Source organism: Apis cerana, linkage group LG5 (assembly GCF_029169275.1).
Source record: "Apis cerana isolate GH-2021 linkage group LG5, AcerK_1.0, whole genome shotgun sequence".
Taxonomy (NCBI): Eukaryota; Metazoa; Arthropoda; class Insecta; order Hymenoptera; family Apidae; genus Apis; species Apis cerana.
Genome location: NC_083856.1, coordinates 68,486 through 93,465, shown reverse-complemented (window position 1 = coordinate 93,465; position 24,980 = coordinate 68,486). Strand labels below are relative to the sequence as shown.

The 24,980-nt window shown below is 18.7% G+C and overlaps 1 protein-coding gene across 15 annotated transcripts in view; it reads left to right on the top strand.

Annotated features, from left to right (window-relative positions):
- The window catches only part of LOC108001366 (low-density lipoprotein receptor), an 80,359-nt gene that overhangs the window by 35,702 nt on the left and 19,677 nt on the right, over positions 1-24,980 (top strand). For 3 of the 15 annotated variants that reach the window (XM_062075609.1, XM_062075607.1, XM_062075608.1), the window contains 2 exons: positions 7,538-7,660; positions 23,827-23,949. The exons of 1 other annotated variant lie outside the window; for it this stretch is intronic. In XM_062075609.1, the coding sequence (XP_061931593.1) occupies positions 7,538-7,660; positions 23,827-23,949 (246 nt within the window). Of the gene's footprint in view, positions 1-6,467; positions 7,047-7,125; positions 7,661-21,813; positions 21,934-23,826; positions 23,968-24,980 lie in introns of those variants that run through there. 11 more of the 15 variants (XM_062075605.1, XM_062075602.1, XM_062075617.1 and 8 more) reach the window with 8 other exon arrangements.

The window sequence follows — 24,980 nt, the reverse complement described above, 5'->3', positions numbered from 1 at the left end:
TTAAAAATTTGAAATCTTTTGTAAGATATCTATAATTTTTTTTTTTGAATATTCTGAAAAATAATAAATTGAAATTTTTTATATATTATGATTAATTTATATATTTAATTTTTATAATAATTTTCTTTTCTATGTTGATATTTCTTGTTTAGAAAAAGATAGTATTTTTAGCGAAAAACTATAATTAAAATCTTTTAAATAACTAATATTTGAAAAAAATTATTTAATTATTATTTAAATAAGTATATTCTTTTAAACTGCAAGATATTTAATTTAAAATTTCATTATATTACATTAATTTTATCAAAAAAAAAATTTAAACGATAATTTTTTGTTTTTATTTATAATTGTACATGTTTTTTATAAATTTATAAATTTATTTCTTTAACTGAAATTATTTGTTATATTGTATTTTGTATATTTTTATCTGAAATGTTGTTTATTCTTTTAGAATAATATTTTCTAAATTTATTTTTTATAGCGTTCTAAAAATATTTTCCATAATTTTAAATTTTGAATTCATTTATAGCTAAGAAACATATCAAAACGATACAATATTTATATTGTATTTATAAATCAATTGTATTTAAATCAAAGCATTTAATATTACATTATATATAATATAACAAATAATGATAACAATTTTTAAAATTTTTTTTTCAAATGAATTTTAAAACAATATTTTTGAATAATATTAAAAAATATAAAAAAATGTGTATGATAAAAATTAAATTCAAAATTTAATGATTTTAATCACTTAATAATAATAATTTTAATAGTATTTTAACATTATTCAAAATTATTCAAGATTATTCTTTTTTTTTTCAATGTTCAATAATTTGCATAATTTATATAAATTTAGATAGATCGAAGTGAATCGAATCAAAATAAATTTTTAATTTTTAAATTTTTTATATTTTATTATCTATCTAAATTAAAAAACTAATTATGAATCTAAAAATTTATATAAAAATATAAAAACTTAAACTTATATTAAAATATAAACTTTTAAAATTTTTATTATTATTTTTTTTTTAATATTAAATAGAAAATTATCAAGTTAGTCTATTATATAATTTATTTTATGAATTAATTTAATGTTTTTTCTTTTGAAGGTGCATTTCTTCCAAACATTAATAAAATAAGTTTCGGAATAATTATTCGATTTCAACTTTGATTTTTAATTTTCTTATTCATTGATTTTGCATTATCTTATCAAAGTAGTTTAGAAAAATATTTCACAGAATCGTTAGATGATTTTATTCTTTTATATTTTTATGCAGTGTTTGCATTTGAGTTTGTGAACAGATTACAAATATGTCCGTATATGTATATTATATTTTTATAGTAAAGATTGTTGTATTAAAAGACAATATATTCTGCATTAACATTTTTAATATTTTATATATTTTAATTATATGATATTATTTGCCATAATATGTGTTATAAAATTTTTTTGCAATTTAACACATATTTGATCTAATGATATAACACGATCAAATAATAATTAATTATTAATTAATCATTATTGAAATATTTGATTTTAATTGAGCTATTGTAATTGAAAGTTTATGCATAAATAATTTCTACATCTGTATTTTTATTTTTTAGAATTTTTGTAAAAAAATATTTATGTTATTATATAAAAATATAATGATTATATATAATATTTATACTTAAATATGTAAGACATAAAGATAAAGTACTCCTTTTTAAAGAATAACATTACAATTAATAATAACAAAAAATAATAACATTAATATGTATAATAATATGGAAGTTAAGAAATATGATCATCTAATATGTAAAGATTATGAATATTAATAATTATTTTCAATAATTAATTATAAAATTTATTGTAAAAAAATTAAGAATGTCATAAAAAAAGAATTATAGATGAAAAAAAAATATAATTATTGCTTTAATTTAATATTAAAAAGAAAATATTGGAAAAAATATATTTTTTCATATATTAAATAATTAATAGTTATTGAATAATTATTAACATATTTATTCAATTTCAATTTCATTTTATTTCAATTTTTAAGAAATTTTTATTTATTATTAATAATAAACAATAAAACGATCAAATTATTGATTTATTATTGTTTTATTTATTAATCAAAAATATCCTTCTTATTTTATAAATGGAGAAGGAAGAAGGGGGGAAAGAAGAGGCGAAAAGAAGAAGGTAAGTTTGAATTATATTGTACAAAACAGTAATAAAAGCAAAGTCTTTTAAATCTATAAATCTGTAAATAATTTATTTTTTATTGCATTTAACTTATATCATACAATATAGAATTTTTTAAAAACATGTCAAACTTAAAAATGATTAAAAATGAATCTGCCGTTTTTTTATTGTAAAATTCTCAATTACTTATATATTGTTCAATTTTTTAATATAAACAAATTTTAAATAATTTCAATCAATATGAATATATATATATATATATATATATATATATATATATATATATATATAGCAGATTATACACAATTAATTGTCATTTTAGAATATATATTTTTGAATTTTTTAAGTAGAATAATCTGTAAATCATTAAAATCATATCTATAGAATTTATGTTACAATTGGTTTATTTTTTTGTTTCTTTTTTATCCTATCTCGTAGTTCTTTTCCTATTTTAGCTCTGATTTCTATTTCAATTTTTGATCTTTTTTTTTTTCATTCCATTTTTTATTCTAGTTAATGGATAAAATGATTAACTGAAATTTTTTCCGATAATTCTTTTTTTTTTCTCTTCTTATGCAAAGTTTCAATAGTTTCTCCGCATTGTCGATAAAACTATCAGATCACGTGGACTTTAATGTGATGTGATTTAATATGTGGTCAATTACGTAATTACTTTTGCGCCAGTTTGATTTCCTGAATTCCGGTTCAAGAGCTCTTTAGAAGATTATGTAACATAGTTTTCTGCTTCATTGTATAAATGATGTTATTTTATATATATATATATATATATATATATATATATATATATAGAGAGAGAGAGAGAGAGAGTATTAAAGCAATTTATATAATCTTACAGTACAAGTTTAAACAAGAATTAAAAAAAACAATTATCATATAAATATATATATATATATTTGATTTTGTTTTCATATTTCATTTCTTCTTTATTTCTTAGAAAAAATATTATTCGTCATGAATAATGTTTAATTTATATAAAATTTTTAATTTAATCAATTAATGAGACAAATTTTAAATAAATTATCAGGATAGTTTAATCGTTATGATTTTTTTCTTTTTGTATAATTATTTTTTATAAAATTTTAGATTATAATAACAAATTACATTAAATTATCGTAAAGCAATTAAAATTATGTTTAAAATAAATTTCCATTTTTATTTCAAATTTTACAAATTTGAAAAATTAGATAATATAATATTTATATTATTCATTTTAAGTAATATTTGTGTAATATTTAAAAAAAAATTACTACATAAAATTAATACATATATATAATATTTACTGTATTATAATATATATAATATAAATTATTACTATATTATTATATAAATATATTATATTTTAACTATATTATATTATATTTTATTATTATATTATTATATTATTATTATTATATTATTATTATATTGTAACTATACTATACTAAACTATTCTATATCTACTATATCTATATATACTATACTATATAAATAATATAAATCATATGACAAAAATTAATCATTTGTATTTAAATTTATATTAAATTCTCTAAATTTTTATTTATTTATAAAAAAATATTAGAAATTATCAGTAAAAGTATCATAAAGAGAAAATAAATACAATATAAAAATATTTATAGATTGTGATTGTTATTAAGATTTCAGATAAAAAGTTATCAAGAATATATAATATTATATTTTATATATAATAATTACATTTATATAATATATTATATAATATATTATATTTTATATAAATTCTTTTTTTCTTATATTTTAAAATTATTCTATGATACCATATTTGCAGATTTTGAAAGATATATTCATTAACGAAAGAAAGACAAAAAGTCGGATCATTGTTATTGGTGCCAGAAATGCATAAACAATAAAATATCGTAATTCAAATTCAAATTATCATTAAGCCGATCGCATTTTAATTATACTGCAATATTTATAATTTAAAATGAAATGAATTCATGAAACGAATTCATGAAAAAAGAGTAAGATAATTATAGAATGACTCTTTTGAAATTTATTTCGCTTTGTTGCCTTTGTCTTTGTTTTAAACTCTTTTTTTTTTCTTCTCTTTTCTTCGTTAAAATTCTTTTTAGCTTAATATCAGATTTTAATATTTTTTTTCATTCGTCAGTTTAGCTACAAATAACATTTTCACGAATAATTGCTTCGAGACCAACACGCGACTTGCTTTGCATGTATTTCTGTTCTCTACATGAGTTCAGTTGAGAGATGGCGTATCTGGGTTCAACCTAAATAGGTAATTCAACTTCCATATATACTCGAATGCCGCGTAACTATGAATCAAACTGGAGCATTGGACAAAGAAAAAAAGGAGAAATCGTGATCGATATTTGAACGTATTCGAATCCGTGACAGAATTAGTCGATTAATTTCTTTTGATAATATAATCGATGGATGAAAAACTCTTCTAATATATTTTGAAATATTCCTATTTTATTTATTGAACATTTTTTAATCAAATAAGATAAAATATCTTATCCTTTTATAAATACATACATAAATATAATTATAATAACCGTAATAATATATAAGAATATATTATATATACATATATATATATATATATATATATATATATATATATATATATATATAAAGATACATTTTTAAAATAAAATAAACATTTTTTTTATGTCAGAGGCACAAATTTAATTGATTAAGGATGATGAACGTAATTTTTTCACATTTAATTTTAGTTCACAATGATAAAAAAATATTTTTTATAATTTTATAATCACTCTGAAATAAATATTCAAAAATATTGATCTTGATAATTGTTATTTTTTTATATTTTATATTTAAAATAGATATTTGAAATAGAACTTTCAAAAGTTATTGAATTACATATTCATACAATTCTGATATAAAAAGGAATAATATAATATTTTATTTTTAGAAGTGAATTACAAAGAATATTATTGAAGATAGTAAAATATTAAATAGAATATTAAATATCTACATTTTAGTAAATATAAAATATTTAATATCAATATATTATTTAAATTTATAATAAATTCTTAATATACCTTTAATATTTATTATGATAGATTATAACATAATTTATTGCATTTGCTATATAAATTAAATAAATGCTAAAAATTTTCATTAAATTCATGAAATATTTATATATAAATAACAATAAAATAATAAAAAACAATAAAAATAATTATTATGTATTATATATATATAAAATATTAAATATTTGAGACACTTTTAGAAGTTGATTTCAGAAGGCGAAAACGAACGGCCATGTTACAAAGATAGAGTTATTTTATTTTATTTTCGTTTTATTTAATACAAATTTTAATTGCTTATAATTCATAATAAATAAATCTGAGTTTTCTAATATTTTTATGCATTATACATTAACTTTCATATTTATTTTAATATCTAAAATTAATCTTCCAATAATATGCCACGAATATACTAACATTTTGTATATGAATATTCTGGAATAATTCTAACGAATGTATATACATATATAGACATAATATTATATATTTATATATTATATAATATAATATTCGAATAATAAACGACAAATAATTTTAACAAATATCTATTCGAATAATAAACGACAAATAATTTTGACAAATATCTATCTTTCATCAAAACAAATATGAAAAAATGAATTGTAAAAATACTTATAAAATTATAAAAATACTTATTTTATTTTTATGCATGGATAATTATAAAATTCCGCCAAATCTTTCATCTTTTTTTTCTTCTATTTTGATTTCATCTTTTTCGATTCATATGTGTATATAATACACAATAAAAAAATTGTTATTTATCTCTCTTATATCATCGATTAATAGAAAATAATACTTTCTAATAATCTTAATGATATATGGAAATAAACAATTTGATTATTTTCATTGCGAAACAAACGCGGATTGCTTCAGTCAAGATGCGTTCGCCCTCTTACTGCGACGCAAATGACATTATGACGTTTGAGTTTGATAATATTGCATAGGAATGAATTTCATTATTATTGTTTCTTATTATCGTTTCGATTGAATTAATCTGTCTTCTTGCAATTTTTAATCATATTTCTTAATACAACTTTTTCACTTCTTAATCCAACTAAATCGCATGGCAAAATTCTGTTAATCTAAGCAAAAGCGAATCAAATAACTGCGTTCTCCTTTCTTACTATATTGACTAGTGTGCGTAAGTCCACCTATATCATGTGTTTGTTCTCAGGCCCATATATAGGGGCCCCTTTATTCGATCGCTCGCTTACAACATTTGTAGTCGGCAGCGTGAGTGCATCGACATCGCATCGCTGTGATTGCGATCTTCGGGATAATTATATCGATTATCATATTCGAAATAGTTACAATTTTTATAGAGAAGCGTTTCAATTCTGTTCGAGTTACTTTTTACAACAATCTGATCGTATATTTATTACATTAACTCTCAAAACTTTCAAAGATTAAAAAAAGTTTGGTTAAATTTCTTTTTTTCATTTCTTTTTGCTTTTATCTTATGTTTCATCCATTTAGTGATTTCAATGAAATAGAAATAGAAAAAGAAATAAAAAGTATCGAAAATAATCTTGAAGTTATTGATAAGAGATTTGATTTATTGGAAAACTATTTTATAGATGATTGTTTGGTCAAATCTGAAAAGTGATCTCTTAAAATAAATCGGTGATTAAATCAAGAGAGAATAGAGAAAAGAAGAAAGAAGAAGAGTATTGTGAATTGGAAAGAGAAATTCTACAAAACAGATAGGTTTTCATCGAATAAGGATTTCATTCGTTTCAAGGATACGAAGTTCGAAAAATGCTCTCAATGGTTCCGATATTTCGGTACTAATTGATATTTGTACTCGCTAGTTCAGTTTGACCTGTTATAATTTTACCACCGTGATAATCGCATATGTTTTAGCGTTTTATTGATCATTTTACATAACATGATATTTTAAATTCTGATGTAAAAAGAGTATAAGAGAGGAGAAGAAAAAAAAAAGAGAAGGAAAAGTTGATAACAAACAAAAATAATTAATAAAAAAAGAGAAAAGAATCCCGTTGAAAAGTGTTCTATGTTGAAAATTTTTATTTTGAATCAGCAATTAAAGTTTCCGAAAATATACAACCGTGTCATCTCTTTTTGGTGAATCTGAATGTTGTGATTGAAAAAGGAACTGAAATATTTTATCGCGAGAGCATGCGGCTCATTGGAACATCGATATCTTTTTTCAATGCATCGCAATGCATGTGCATAATGCTCTTAATGATCCTGCAATTGACATGCATCGTGCACTTAGCATCTATCGATGATGATAATGATACACTTCCAGGTCCTCAAAAATGTTCCGATACGGAGTTCAAATGCATGAACGGCAAATGCATACCTGGAACTTGGCATTGCGATGGTGACAATGATTGTCGAGATGGTTCGGATGAAGATCCAACAATTTGCAGTAAGTATATTTTATTTTTTTAATTTAATTTTTTATTTCATTCTTTTAATTTTTTTTATTTCATTCGAAAAATGATTCTATTTTCTTTATATCTATTTTCTTTATGTATCTAGTTTTTAATAATGATTAGTCATTAAGTAATCGATAGTTATCTGAATTTTTTTTAACTCGAAATGATTTTCAATTATAATATTCAAAATTATAATAATTATTGTAATCTTGGATATAGATCATCACAATGATATGGATGTAATTTATAATAAAAAAATTATAATAAATAAAAAAATTTACAAGTATTTTTCATTTGTTATAGTTTTTTTTCTTTTTTTACTATTGCGATTTTTTGCGTAACTTTTAAAATTATATTAAAATTTAAGAAAATTTTTTTTTTAAAAATTACGCATATATTTCTATTTCTATATATTGAGTGAATATAACGTTTATGTACTTGTTATTTTTAAATAACATATACATTAAAATAGTTAAAGATTAAAATAAACATTTTTTTAAACATACTTTTAAAGTAAAAATTTCATATAAAATTTATGCATTTTTTTCTTCTCATGTTACCCAGTGAATTGTTGAATTATTTTAAAAGGATACGATCCAGAAATATTGCATGAATCAGAACGAATTATATAAATGTTTTAAAATTAAAAATAAAAAATTAATTGATTAGTAGGGTAAATAAAAATATAAATATAAAATAATATAATATATAAATAAAATAAAAAAATTTAAAGAATAAAATATTCTATAAATATAAGAAATATTTCGTTTTATTATTTTTCGAAAAAATCTGCATCATAATTTAATGTGAAGCAAAATGGAACACAATTGTCTTATCGTGGTTTGTAAATTACGAAATTAATATATAAATATGTTAATATATTGCAAAGAATATATTTACTTTATAATGTGATTAACCAATATATATTTATTTATAGCGTAATTGACATAGTTTGTAAAAATTTAAAAAATAAAAATATTTGTGTTATCCTTGAATTTTTGAAATAATATTATAACTGTAATAAAATACAAATATCAAAATTATAATACACATAAGTATATAATATATATTTCAAAGTGAATTCAAAAATATCTATAATAAATTATTTATAACATTTAATTAATATTTAATAATATTTAATAAATTATTTATAATATTAATAAATATATATTTGTATTTTCATTTTAATATTTGATTTTCTCCATATATAAATATAATTGCGTTCGTTAAAAAAAATTCGTTAATAAATATTCATTATGATAAAATTTACTTTCATCAGAAAATATTGTCTTTAATATACTTTTATTATACTTAATATACTTTTTTCGCAAAATGCAGTTTCTTTTTTTTATTTATCTTGTTAATATATAGTTTCTTTCTTGCTACTCTAATAAAAGCTATTTTTCAAAAAAATTCTGAATAAACATCTTTCTGCCTATATTTATGAATGTATCTATAAATTCTAAAACCAAAATTATTTTTATTTTATCTTTATATATAATAAATTAATAATTATGTTTTCTTCTCAATATCTTAATTTATTTTGGATGATTTTTACAGACTTCATTTGCAAGATTTTCTATTTTTTAATAATATACTGAATCATCAATTTATTTTTATCAATAAGATTTCTCAACTATTTTTCTAAGATTTCCCTTTTTTATAAAGTTTTATATATTTTTATAAGTATGTTAATATATTATATATTTTTTACAAGTTATATATATTTTAATTTCCATTCGTCTTTTTGTGTTTTAGATTTTTTCGAATGTTTATATTGTACATTCTAATAATATATTACACTAATAATATATAGCTAATATTATAATAAAATCTTAATATACAAATATTAGAAATTTATTAAATGTTTTAATATACTTTATAATATGGATCATTTCTATTCAAATATTTTTTGTAACTTTTTTTTTGCAATAAATCTCTACAATGAATTTTCTCTAATTTCAACTTAAATATTTTTAAATTTTCTTAAAAGTATACATAATTTTGGTACTTAATCTTATTTTAATTATAATACTATTTTACAAATATGTTCTTTTTATTATCTTTTTGTAAATATTTAATAATCAGAAGATTTTTGGATTTGATTATTTTTTATATTTATAATGCCAATAAACTATTTAATTAAATATTTTATGTATTATTTTATATAATTCTAATTTTATCTTATTTAATTCCAGAAAAATTATATTAAACATGTGAAAATAAATTCATTTATATTGTATAAATATTGCGCATAATAGCTATTCAATTTTAATATACTTAATGATTATTAAATATTTTCCGCTTGAAAGTTATTAGAGTTTTATTTTTTTGATTTTCTATAGAAGCTGGGATGTTTTATATTCGAAAGACGAGACATAAGGATTGATTGATTCTATGTATTACGAATTGTTTGGAGCGATTATTCTATTGATAAAAAACAAAATATAACTAATCCGAAATCATTAATCACTCTCAGATCAAGTAATCGCATGAGAAATTTGTCTCGAGCAATAAAGCTTAGAAAGCGTTTCAAATCTGACCAAACTTGCAATAGAATAACTTCATAAACTCATATATACTATAGGATGTTTTCGATAATAATGTTGAAACGTCCTTCTTACGGATATATAATAAACGGATATATAATACAAATCTAAATTTATATCAATTTTATTACACAATTTATATATATATCAATAATAATAAATGAAAATCATTTCGAGTTGTACAATCATTATAAGTATAAAGTGAAAGTAGTAGACGTAAGAGAGGATAGTTGTATCTTCAAAAAATGTTTAATTTTTATATTTTTGTTTTTAATTTGATCTTTCAATTAATGCGAACACGCATGCTTCGCCAAATTTAATGGAATAATTAGCATAGATTTTGTTTTTCCGTGCATTATATACGAAACCGATAAAATGTTATATGTACTTATATACATATTGAATAGAGCATATAATTAAAATTATGCTATGTGATTTTATGATAATTGTTTCAGATGAAAATCATGATTCAAAATCAAGTTGTAACTACATAACGATTATTTCATTTTTATCATTTGTATTTTTGGATTATAGATTTAAATCATATTTAATTTTTTATATGAAAATTAACCTTTTTTTTTCTTTTTGATATCTATAGTATATCCTAAATATTTATAGTATCAATTTTTAATATATTGATTAGTAATATTTTTTTAAAAATTCTTTAATAAAATTTTCTTCATTTTCATTTTCATTATTGTATTTATTTTCTACTAATTTTTAATTATTATATTATTTTTAATTTATTATATTATTTTTATTATTTTTATTATTTAATAATTGAATTTATTTTAGTATTATAAAAAAATCGAATTCACTCTATATATATATATATACTTTTCTCGAAATCAACATTTATCTAATTATAAAATATTATTTTATTAAAATCATTATTTATCAAGAAATCAAAATTTCTTGATAATTTTTATATACTCTATTCTATATATATATATATATATATATATATATATGTTATACGCGCGCACACACACCCACCCACCCACCCACCCACACACACACACACACACACACATCTGTTACATATTCACTGATACGAGTAAAAAACGATAAGTTGTCGAATTTTTTTTACTACATTTAACAGCGAGATTATTTGTAGAAATTGAAGAAATTGTAAATTATTCACAAACAAAGAGTTGTTTTGTTCGAGATATATACGTATTTTGTTCAATATCAATCAATTCTTATGTCATAATCACGGCTTATTAATTGATGAATTCCTATTCTGCGAATCGTGATAAATCATATCGTATTAATATAATTAGTGTTCTATTATATATAATAATTTTTAATATAATATTTTATGCCTGTATATGTATATGATTATATGTATGAATATATTTTATTTTTCAGAAATAGATTGTTGCACGATATCACATTATTAATAATAAAAATCGCTTGTTCTGATTTCATCGCGAAAATATCGAATTAATATTTATATTTTCGTATTTCCAACCATAAATTGTACATATACATATGGTAATTAATATTTAATTATAATGTAACGAATATCATTATCAACTGCTGATTATGTTTTGATAATTATTTGTTCAATCGTCATTCAATAACAATTATTTATAATTATTTTTTGAATTTTGTTTTTTAAATTGTAATCATTTCGTTATGTGTATATATATATAAAGTAAGGCACATAATTTGAATAATTTCGGTTGCTTCATAAATAATGATTTTAATTAAAAATTCAAATAAAGTTTTAAATAGTTTTATGGAATTTAATGTAAATAGTTTTTTTTGTAAAACTATTTTTTGGAGGGTATATAAAAATTAAATATGTTTTTTTAAGTGAAATTATATATTTGTTATTATAATAATTGATTCTGATCATATTCCATAAAAGATCATTTTCCATAAAAATATAGAAATAATTAATTTATTTATTACCTAAAAAAGATATAAAATATTTTAATTTAAGTTTTGCAAGTTTTTCATATGGAAGATAAGGAAAACAAACAGAGTTCTTATTTTTCGTCTCTTTTACGAAAAGAGTTTTGAAGAATTTAAATATATTATTTTTTAAATAAAATATTATTTTTAATCTGTCTAAACTTATTTTTTAGATAGGTTCTTTTTTTTCTAGAATTCTTTTTTTTATAGAAAATAATCAGCAGAATCTATTGATACAATACAATTCTATTTAAAAATATATTTGATTTTCATATATTTATTATACGTTCAATTATAAAAAAATTATTTATATTAAATTAGATAATATAAGCATAAGCATTTAATTTTTATCTGAAATATTTTTCATTAAAATCATTACTCACGAAATAATTAAAGTTATTTCATTTATGTATTTGTATATTATATTACTCTATTATCTTATATGTATACTATGTATATATACGTATAATTAAATTAAAAATTTTTTTAATAATGATAAAGGAAATGAACGAATGGAAATTAATATAGAATAGCACATAATGAAAATCGGCTATTTATAACTTTTTTAAGATTCAAAGAATGATTTTTTTTGAGATGTTAAAAAAATTACTTATATTAATTTATTAAATAATTATTAATGTTCTTATGAATTATAAATGATTGATATAATGCTCTAATTTGAAATTTTTTATGATTTTTGATAATAATATATAATAAAGTAATAATAAAATAACAACAATAACAATAACAATAACAATAACAATAACAATAACGATAACGATAACAATAGCAATAACAATAACAAGAACAACAATAACAACAATAACAACAATAACAACAATAACAATAACAATAATAATATAATGTAATAACATAATAAATCTAAATATTTTTACATCTTTCGATATCTATGGCTTTGCGTTGCAGAAATCGATTTTATATTACGTGTATATATGCATATATAATATATATATACTATATGATTAGATATGGAAATTAATATAGCATATAGAATAGAATACAGTACAATATATAACATAATGTAATATATATTATTTTTATTTTATTTTTAATTTGAATCGTGTCGAATATGTTTGAAATTTAATAAAGATATTTTATATAAAAGATATTTATTATTATATTTTATATTTTAAATAAGATATTTATATAAAAGATATTTTAAAGTGATTTTAAATTTTTAATTTTAACATTTACAAATGTTAAATGTCAAATTTAACATTGAAATTTTTAATAATCTAATGTTTAGAATTATATATAAGTACCAAAATTTTTAATTCGAGGAAATAATGATTGGTAAATTAAACTTTTATAGAAACATGCTTTCCAACATTAAGTCATAGTATAAGTGTTTATTGAAACTTTAAAAATTTATAATAAAATTTCTAAGATAAATATATATTTTTTATTCCGTTTTTATTTCTTATGATCTTATTTTTGATATTATTGATTAATTATATTGATTAATATTATTTTTTAAATAAAATATATTTGTATCATATTTTTTATGAAATATCACTTAATGATATCTTTCAAATTATTAATTTAATTTTATTATTTTAATCTTATCGATTAATCTTATTGATAACAAATGGTTTAATATATAGTTTATAATGATTTATACATAATATATATATAATTTATTGTATATTTATATTTATTTATATTATAATTTATATATTTATTTATGTTAAAATTTGTTATTATTAATATGTAATTTAAATTATTTTTATTCTTCTTTTATTTTACTTTATTATATATTTTTATATATATATTTTATAATATTTTATAATGTTTTAAAATATAAAATTTTAAAATATAAAAAAGTGTAAAAGGTAGATGTTTGATATTAAGAATTAATACTTAAATATTTTAATAAACCGATACAAAATATTTTTCTCTTTATATTTTCATTTAAATTTCAATTATTTATAACTTAATGAATAAAGCGATATCTTTTTATATTAATTTTTTATACTTATTTTGATTCTTTAAAGACATTTTGCAAATATATTAATACCTTGTATAAAAATTTTTTTATATTTTATAAAATATTAATAATTATAATCTAAACCAATTATAGTATCATAATAATATCATATAATAATATATTTATTTTTTGATATGAAAACTAAATTCACTGTGTTTTTCTTTAGAGTCAATTTATAAAATAATCTAGTGTTTATGTAATAATAATGATGAAGATATTAATTGTTTTGCAAATATTTTTGTATTTGTTTTTTATTTTGTAAATTTTGTAAATTTAAATTGTATCTATCTACAATTGTTTTATACATTAAGATTCATTCGATTCGATATAATTTGTTTTGTTATTTTGTAATTTTTTAAGGATTATAATATAAATGCTTAGAGTGAAAAAATCTAAAATTTTAAAGCTTCATTTCATAAAAAAAAGAAAATACTTAATTATAATAAATATAATTAAAAATAATTTATAAATAATTTAATAATATAATTTTTCTTAAGCCTCTTCATATAAAATATTATTAATTTTATAGTGAAATTTTATGATAGAATTTTATTTTAAATGATTTTTAAAAAAAATGATTTTTTTATCTATACTTTTATCTTTTTATTACGAAGAATTTCGTAAATGTATGTAGACATTTATCATTTAATTCACATTAATTGATCAGAACAAGCGGTTCGTTTGTCAAATTGATTATAAAATGTTTCTTCCAAACTATGGAAACGAACAATCCTGTTTTCTTGCGACATTTTCTGGGAAGAAGAAAGAACGTCATTCTTTGATCGGTCCATGTAATGCGATTCCCTCACCGCGAATACGAGGTATGTGAAAGTGCAACTTTTCGGACCGGTTTCGTGCAGGTAGAGCGGATTGATATATGAACGAAAACTACCGTTAATTTTCATGAGATACATTTTCAACAATTATTTTCTATTCTTCCTTCAATTATAATACAAAAAATATCGATGAAAATTTGATTAAATTCTAAAACAAATTAAAAAATAAAAAGAAAGAGATCTAAAAATAAAAAAAAAAATTTCAATATTCTGTAACATGTGAGATGGTGAATATAGGATACTTTGTATCAGCAAGAAATTTAAAAATATTAGAGAATTTTAAATTAAAAATTAAAATGGATTTTGAATTTATAAAATATTAATGCACATTTTGCATAAATTTTTTTCTTCAAGTTCAATTTTATTACAGAAATCAAAAAACTATTTTATTATTTGCAAGTAACAACATTATAAGAATTGAAATTTTTTTTATTGATTTATTATTATTATCATTTATTTTTTTATTACATAAAACAAAAATAATCTTTTACTTTCAATTAAAAGACCATTTAATATATTACGTAATCTTACTATATATTTAAATTATAAGAATATGAAATAATAAATGTATGTTTTCATTCAATTTTTTAATAAAAATTCATTTTCTTAATCTATGAACATATTTTATTATCCCGAGTATATATATTTTGAAACTGCATTGCAGAAAAATTAGCTATTCTGGGAATTAAAATCTGATTTTTAAATAAAAACCAAACGAGCAATAATAAGCTTGGATAAAATAGAAAAAATATTAATATTTGATATTAATATTAATATTCATTGATTTCAATATTTGAGAATCACATGATGAAGATGATTCTACATTTACCAAAGACAAAAATACATTATTGAATTATTTTCTATTATTCATAGATATAGTATATGTCGAAAAAAATTCCATTATTGTTGCTTATAAAGCATAATTTTAAAATTTTAAAAATATTATAATTATAAATATTAATTATTTTTTTCTTTTTCAATATATATAGCAATTCAATCATTTTTATTATTTTTTATATAAGTTTTTTTATGAGTTAAAACATGAAAAGTTTTTGGCAATTAATTCTAGTAAAAAATAAGTAGAAAATATAAAAATTTTTCATTTGAGGATTAATTTTCGAATAAGATAAGTTTGACAATTTTTTAAATATAATTGAAATTGATTAATTTCTGATTAGATACGAATGAACTATTAACAAATAATTATTTATATAAAAAGCAAAAAATTAATAGAATAAAATTTTATCACTTAAATGTTTATTGTAATTTTTATTTTTTAATTTCATTCTTGATTTTTTAAAAAATAAAAATTGAATATGTATAATTAAGGAATCATATAATCGGTGAATTTTAAAATTCGATTTTTTAAAAAATTAATTTCTAAATGAACTCTATACAAATTCTTTACAAAATCAATTGGAAAAAAATAAATGTTTATTTATTCAAGAGATTATTATTATTTAATGCATCATTTATTATATTTATATTTTTATTAATTAATTTATAATAAAATAATAATTTAAACAAAATATTTGATATTTCTTTTACACAATAGTTTATAAAAGCTATTTTTTTTAGAATTCTATTTTATGACAATGATTTAGTATTGTTATAATATTATAAATTATTAAGAATTAATTATTGATAGTTTAAATATGTGAAATAATTTAAATGAATTAATATTATTTAATTTATATTTTTAATTTATATTATTTTTTTATAGTATTTATGCCTTATTTAAAAAAATAATGTTTTATTTAAAGAATAATAGTAATTATGTGTATTTATTTTCTTTATTTTTTTCTTTATTTAAAAATAAAAAAATTTTTTCATTTTTTATTGCATTTATTGTGTTCATTTTTTTTGATTGCAATATTCTATTTATATTTGAACATATAAATTATATTTATTTCATATATTAAAATAGATATATATTAGGGAAATATGAAAATATATTTAAATTATAAATAGTTCTCTAAAATATTCTCTAAATTATTAGAGTATTTATTATTAGAGTAATTATTATAGTATAAATTAATTAGAATAAAATATTCAAATTTTATTGCTTAAATACAAAAAATTCATATTTATAAATATATTTTAAATAAATATAATTAAAAGAAAAAAAGAATAATCTGGATATATAATAATAATTCTGAATAAATTTATTCCTAAAGTGATTGCATTAAATTTAAATCAAATTTATATCAAATTTATATCAAAAAATGAATCTAATTAAATTTACCAAAAAATTATATATTTATTATGTGACGAGATAGTGGAACAAATAATTGATTCATAATTAATAAAAAATCATAAAAATCTTTCAATATTTTTTTTCTTACATATTAGATAGTTGAATTTATAAAAGACACTCCAAAACGTGAAATTTACTTTGTTGAATTATGTGTGATTTCAAACGCAAAAGGAAATTACGATGCAGTTAATCTAAAATTACAGACAACAGAAAATATACAATATCATAATCAATAACACTTTGACCTCTCTTAATATAAATCAAAAACGTATTTAATCAATCTAATCAAATAATTCTTTATATTATTTCCTCTATTAATGCAGTTAATACCAATTGACCCAGATGCACAAATCAATTCGATAAATTCCTATTCGTTATATACGGTTTGCTTTATATGCCACGTAGTCTTCATCATATTTGATAATAATATTCTGATATATAGATACTGTTGATATTAAAATTCAAATATATATTAATTTGAGTTTGAATAAAAGAGTTTGAATAAAGTTATTTATATATTTAGGAAATTATCCATTATTTTCATTATTTGTAATTATTCGATTACTACTAGAAATATACATACTTTCATTTGTATTTTCTATTTTCGAAATTTTTTTTATTTTTTAAATTAAAAAAAAATAATTATTATAAATTATTAGTTATTTAATTTTTTAATCTTTTATTTGAGATAATATTATAAAATAATTATAATCTTTTAGATATATTATAATATTGCTCAAAATTTTTAGTTCAAATTTGAAATGAAATTAAAATATTGAACAGAAAAGATTAAGTAAAAATTATAACATAATCCAACAGAATGTAAATACGTATTAAACTCAATGCAAATTTATTATAAATATACAGAATATCATATGATATTGAAAATATTTGTATAAAATTTCAAAAACTAAACCAAGTTATAATATAATGTGTGTGTGGTGGTGGTGGTGGTGCGGGGAGAGAGGGAGGGGGGAGAGAGAGAGAGAGAGAGAGAGAGAGAGAGAGAGAGAGAGAGAGAGAGAGAGAGAGAGAGAGAGAGAGAGAGAGAGAGAGAGAGAGAGAGAAAATTTGTATGATTATACATATATATGAGAATTGTAATATATTTCAATTTTTACAAGTATATAGATTTTCTGCTCATGTTAATTTTCGTATAAAATTCTTAAATAATGAAGAAATAACAATGAAAAATAAAATAAAAATAAAAAAAGAAATCACGAAAGATTTTAAATATTCTTTTCTTTCAATGAATTAGTTTTCATTTGTTTTAATGAGATCTTCAAATAGAGCTAAACGTTTTCATTAAAAAAATCAATTGACTAATAAATGGTACAATATGGTAATTTTTTATAGTTTGTTATCGATTCTCTTCGACTTATTTACAAATAGTTATAATCGATTGCATTTTCGTTAATTTTCGATTAAATTTACATAAATTTACATAATTCCTTCTGCTGCGTCTTAAAATATTTCTAACATATTAATGAACGATATCAAATTTGAATATCGATTAATCAACTAATTGCTCCAACTTTGCAATGATGCATAACAGGCTTGACAATACATTATTACATGAATAACTGTACGACTTTAATATTAATTCCTCTAACAATAATCCTTTCAATCGATAAAATACGGAAATCAATAGAGGAAAGAGATATATAGATGTGTAAAAAGAATTTTAAAAAATGCATCTAGATAGAGTAGTGCTATATTTGAGATTTTTAGAAGATTGATTTTAACGTCAAAATAAACATAAAAATTAGTATACAATAATATCGATTGAAATAAATATAAAGTAATTCTCACTCAATATTCGCCTCATTTTGTTTAATTATTATATTATATTATATATATTATAATATGCAATATATAATACAATATATAATGCAATATATGATATAATTATTAATTATAATTGCTAAAATATCGAACAAATGATACGAGATGATGTTATATGATAGTGTTGTTTTTAAGAGAAGAATTTAAAAAGCTTTTGGAACTGTATATTTTTTTAGAAAACTTCAGTATAGCTGGGATGTGATCTTGAAATGATATTTTTCAGCTTTCAATGACAATTAATATCATTTTATTTAAGAAAAATTATTATAAATATTTATGAATCAATTTGAGTGGCATAGCCTTTTAGTTTAATGCTAGGAATTTTTCTTAAATTAGGAAGTATTGTTTAATCAAGGAACTGGACTATGGTATCAATATGCTATTAAAGATCCGTGATCTGACGACATGAGCGTGAAAAGATTTTAGAGGGTATTTCGATAAAATTCGAGGAAAAATTAGAACCTATTGAACTTATTAGAACAATTTAATTATTGAATTATTTTAATGCATTTGAATTTTGTAATCTTGAATTAATAGAATCTTGTAAATCTATTCAATGATAATATAAACTTTCTTTAGTATACGAATTTTATTTTTGATCTGTTTAAAATAGAATTTTGTTAACAATGAATTTTATAATAAATCAATTTAATTATTATATACCATAATTCCACGAATGGATTGGAACTAATAATAATAGATATAATAAATCAATAAAATTGTATATTGTACATTTAAATCATTATTTCTTTCATAGAATTTATAAATCTTCTAATACAACAAATGTATCAAATCTACTACATATAAAATTTCTTAATCTGCTAATGACGTAAAGTCATATTAATCTCGTTTTGAAATTGCAAGCGAAATCATATTGACTTTGTGATAGTGAAAAAAATATAATGCGATAACTAATGACATGAAAAATTGCTTAAATAAATTAGCAATAATAATAAAGAATTATATCATTTGAACTTATATAATAATTGTATCATATAAAATGGAATTCTATTTATTTGATATTCATATAATTCTTGTTTTTTTATTCTATTATTTTGTAATATATAATTTCTATAATTGGTTATCATAATTATATGTAAAAATATAATAAATCAATCAACTTATAGATTTTGGAAAACCAAATCTTATGTATATTTTATGCATATTTTTAGAATTTTAGCATTGATTTAAAAGTTTAGCACTAGTAATAATTTTTTTCTGTTCATGAATGACATTCAATATGATAAAATATTTATTAATGATTAAGAATAAAATAAATCAATATCAAATTTTCTTATATGCCTTTCGATAAATACTTACTAAATGAAGAAATAATTTTTGTCAAGTCGTATTGATAAGAAAATGAAATTATAGTGATACATCATAAACTTGTAACGTGCAAATTGATTATTATAAATAAATTTTCACAAAAATAAATTATTGTTAAAATTTAAAAAAATTCTACTTTTTCTTTAAAAATAATTAATTTCAAAAAATGTAGAAATTAAAAATTAATTTTTTTAATCAATTTCTAAAAATATAATTAGATTATAGTTCCATATAACATCAATAAGAAAGCAGCATAACATTTAGAAGGAAAAAAATTCTAAATATAAATATAAAATTTTAATTTTGAAAATTTATTAGTTTACAAAATATTAATGAAAAACTTTTAATTATTCAATTTAATATTATTATCATTTCGACTATTATAAAATATATATTATAAATATATATTATAAATATATATTTATATTTTTATTTATATATATATATAAATATATATAATATATTATAATATATATTATTATTTAAAAATTCAAGAAATTGGATCTCTCTCTCTCTCTCTATATATATATTTATATATGTATATATATATGTATTCAAATATTCTTAGAAAATTCATTGATTTTTCTTATTTCAAGTTATGTATCATGCATTTTATTTTTTACAATATTTTTATAATTTCCGCCAAAATAAATGAATCATTATTATTATGAATCATCATTATATATGTATAGTTTATCTTCATTTTTAAAATTTTTTTATTGATAACAAAATAATTAATAAATTTTTCAAAAATTGAAAAAATAAAATATTTTTCAAACAATCTAGATATTTTAAATAATTTTAATTTTTTGTTTAAAAATTTGAAAAAATATGTTAAGAAATGAATAAAGAACTAAAAATTTCATACAGAATATTTAATAGTGAAAAAAATTTTATTGCAAAAACATTATTGGAAAAATATTTCATGCATCTTTATATACTATAAAGATTTTGTACAATCTGATATCTGAAATCATATTAATGAAAAATGTAATATTGATATTTTTATATATTTCTTTTTTCATGTTATTTGAATTGCCAAAGTGTGCTACAAATATCATCACATATTACATCAAAATTAATTAAACAAAAATTTCATTAATTTGAAAGAAAAATTAAAAAAGATATAAAAAAGAAAAGATACAAAATAGTTTCCCTTAAAAAAAGAAAGAATGAAAATAAAAAAAAAAATTATGAAAAAATGATATTTTTCCCAAAAACTCACAATATGAGAAACAGGATTGTTCCAATTTCAGTTTAATATCACGATATATTATATAATAAATTTGAGTCACTGATAAATCTTTCGTGAACTTTGGTTTATTTGGTTTATTCGTGCGTGGCATGTTTCGAATTGTTGTCGAATGAAAAATGATAAAGCGATTGCTATCGAAAGGATCGGAATCATGCAGTGAAACGGAGTTCGAGTGTAGCCCAGGGGACTGCATACCGAAAAATTGGCTCTGTGATTTTCATCGCGACTGCACAGATGGGATGGACGAGAAAAATTGTGGCAGTAAGTTATCGATAAGTCCTAAGGTTGATTGTTGAAATCAACAAGGGACTAAAGAGAAAAAGAATGAAAAAAAGAAAAAACTATGGAATACATATGATAAAGAGGAATTATTCACGTTAGAAGAAAAAAAGGAAAGAGAATCTTGGAACTCGGTTTTGAAATCGCAAATTGCATCCTTCAAATTATTGAATTTTTTTTTTCTATTAAAACAAAATCATGATTAGGATATTGAAAGAAAATAAAATTGTTGGAAAAAGTAAATATTAATTTTAAATTCTGCATTTCGAAGTTTTAGCATAAAATTTGTAAATTTTTTTCTTAACCATATATTTTTTTTACATACTACTAATATTTTTATTTTGTTTAATATAAGCTTAATAAAATAATGAAATGCTTCCATTCTAATTTTTAGAGGTGTTTTCATAATATTTTGTTTTAATATCTCGCTGATCTACAATGAAGAATCGTGAATTTTTGAATATATTGATTAATATTTTAAAAAAATAAAAATGCATATATAATATTCAAAAAATATTATGTTAAACAAAATATATAATATAAATATATATAAAAAATATAAAATTTTTATATTCTCTTCTTATATTTCTCGAATTAAAATTATTTTACTTTATTCGGTTTTCTTTAGTTTTAATATAAACAAATATATATACGTATATTATTTTTGAATTGTAATTTAATATTTTAATAAAAATATATCATTATAAATGATATTCGATAAAATTATAAACATTTAAAAAAAAATATTGAATGTTATTATATAAGAGTAGCAAAAAAAAACTGATATATGCATTAAGATAATTAAATTAACTTAAGAACAATGTGAAACTTATAAATTTAAATTTTGATAAAAAATAAATCTGTAAATATAAATATAAAAGAAAGATAGATAGATAGACAGATAAAAAAAAGAATATAAATTTTGATAAAGGAATCTAATAAATTATATATCATTATATAATCATTATATATATATATATATAATATAAATTAAGATAATATAAAGATAAATAATATAAATAAGATAAATTATAGATATCATAAAATAATTATTCATACAATTTATAACAAAATTTTATTTTTCTAATTTATAATTTTTCTATTTATACATTATCTAATCAAATTTGTTTTTTAAAAAATTGTTCGTTTCAATGTATCAACTCATTGTTTCAGAAATATTTTATTTTTTATTCTTGTTATTAATAAGTTGTGTTTATTCATTATTTCGTATATATTCTTCTTTTCTTTTATTTTTTAAATATTTCTTTAAATAAGTAAATTAAATTGATTAAATAAACAACAGATTTGTAAATTTATGTATTTAATATTTTTACTTTATTTTAGAATTTTCCTGTATGTTTTTAATATTATATTTTACGAAATGTTTTTTTAATATTTTGTGAAAAATATTTTGTTTATATACAATATTATTTTGTTTGATACTATTAAATGTCTTAATAATATGAAAATAAAACAATCTTAACATTGACTATTGAAATATTAATTATCAATATAATGAAACTTAAATTTAAGTTCAATAACATGTTTTAGTTATGTCTTTATCAGATTAAAGAATGAAGGTAAAATTTCTTAAAATGTGATTTTATTTCATAAATGATGTATAAAAATACTAGAACGTATTTAAATTGTGTAAAAAATTTTTTCCTATATATTTAATGTGTAATTGGTCTCAGGATGCAATTTGTAGGTTCTTGAGACAATTCTTGAGAATGTGTTATACTTAACAAAAAATAAATCTCGTCAAATTATGCATACGTACAACAGAAAGCAACACGGAATCTCTAACCATGATTGGTATGGTTGGCACCTTGTTACAAAATGAAAAACGAAATCCAATCAATTATCATCTTTTAGGGATGAAGAATTGCACGGCGGATCAGTTCACATGTCACTCTGGGAATGGCGAGTGTGTGGCACTCGCATGGATGTGCGACGGCCATCGAGACTGTTCGGACGGTTCAGACGAGGCTGAGTGTAGTAAGATTCTGCACGAGGGTTATTTTACTTATGCTTATTCATATAACATTTTTTCTTTGACTTTTTACACATTGATTGCCAATTATTTGCTGTTTCAATTACTGTTTTAAATTTTATCTTTTTTTTTATTGTATGAATGTCATTTTTTTTTAATCTTAAAAAAAATCTTTCACTAGAAATTTTTAAATCTTAATAGAAATGAAATGACAATAATGAAATGACAAAATAATAATTAATTCTTATTTTATAAATATCATTTAAAAATATAAATATTAATTATTATTAAATAAAAAATTGCATAAATAAGTATATGTAATAAAGAATGTCAATAATAAAGATTAGATATAAATAAATGAACCTATAATAATCCATAAAAATATTAATATTTTGATGATTAATTAATGATTAAGTAGTAAGAAAAATGAAAAAAATAAAAAAAAATAAAAGAAAAAAATTTTTTTTTTATTATTTGAAAATATAACTAATTCACATATATTTCTATTTCTATTTCTTAAGTCCTTGCAACTTGAATTGTTTTGTTTTACGAAAAACAAATATTATTAATAATCTTCATTATATAAAATACAAAAAAATACATAAAATTGAAATGAAGTATTCTTAAATTAAGATTAATTCAAATTGTTAATTATATTTCCTATTTAATTATAGATATTAAAATTTAAAATTTTTTTATGGCGAAAAATATAAATTTATTATTTTCTATTATATATTAACTATATAATATATCGCAAACATTTCAAAAATATTTCATGTGTTTATAATAAAATATTATGTTATATTGCATAGATATTGCATATATAATAAATTACTAGTATTGTTATTTCCATTATTATTATTATTTTTCTATATATATTTATACTTTGAATTCTATTCTATTGTTAAATGAAATATTTTCAGGATCATATAATGTATAACAAATAAATACAGTAATAATACAATAATAATAATAAATACAATAAATACAATAATAAAACATATATGCGCGTGCACATACATATGTATACTTTTAT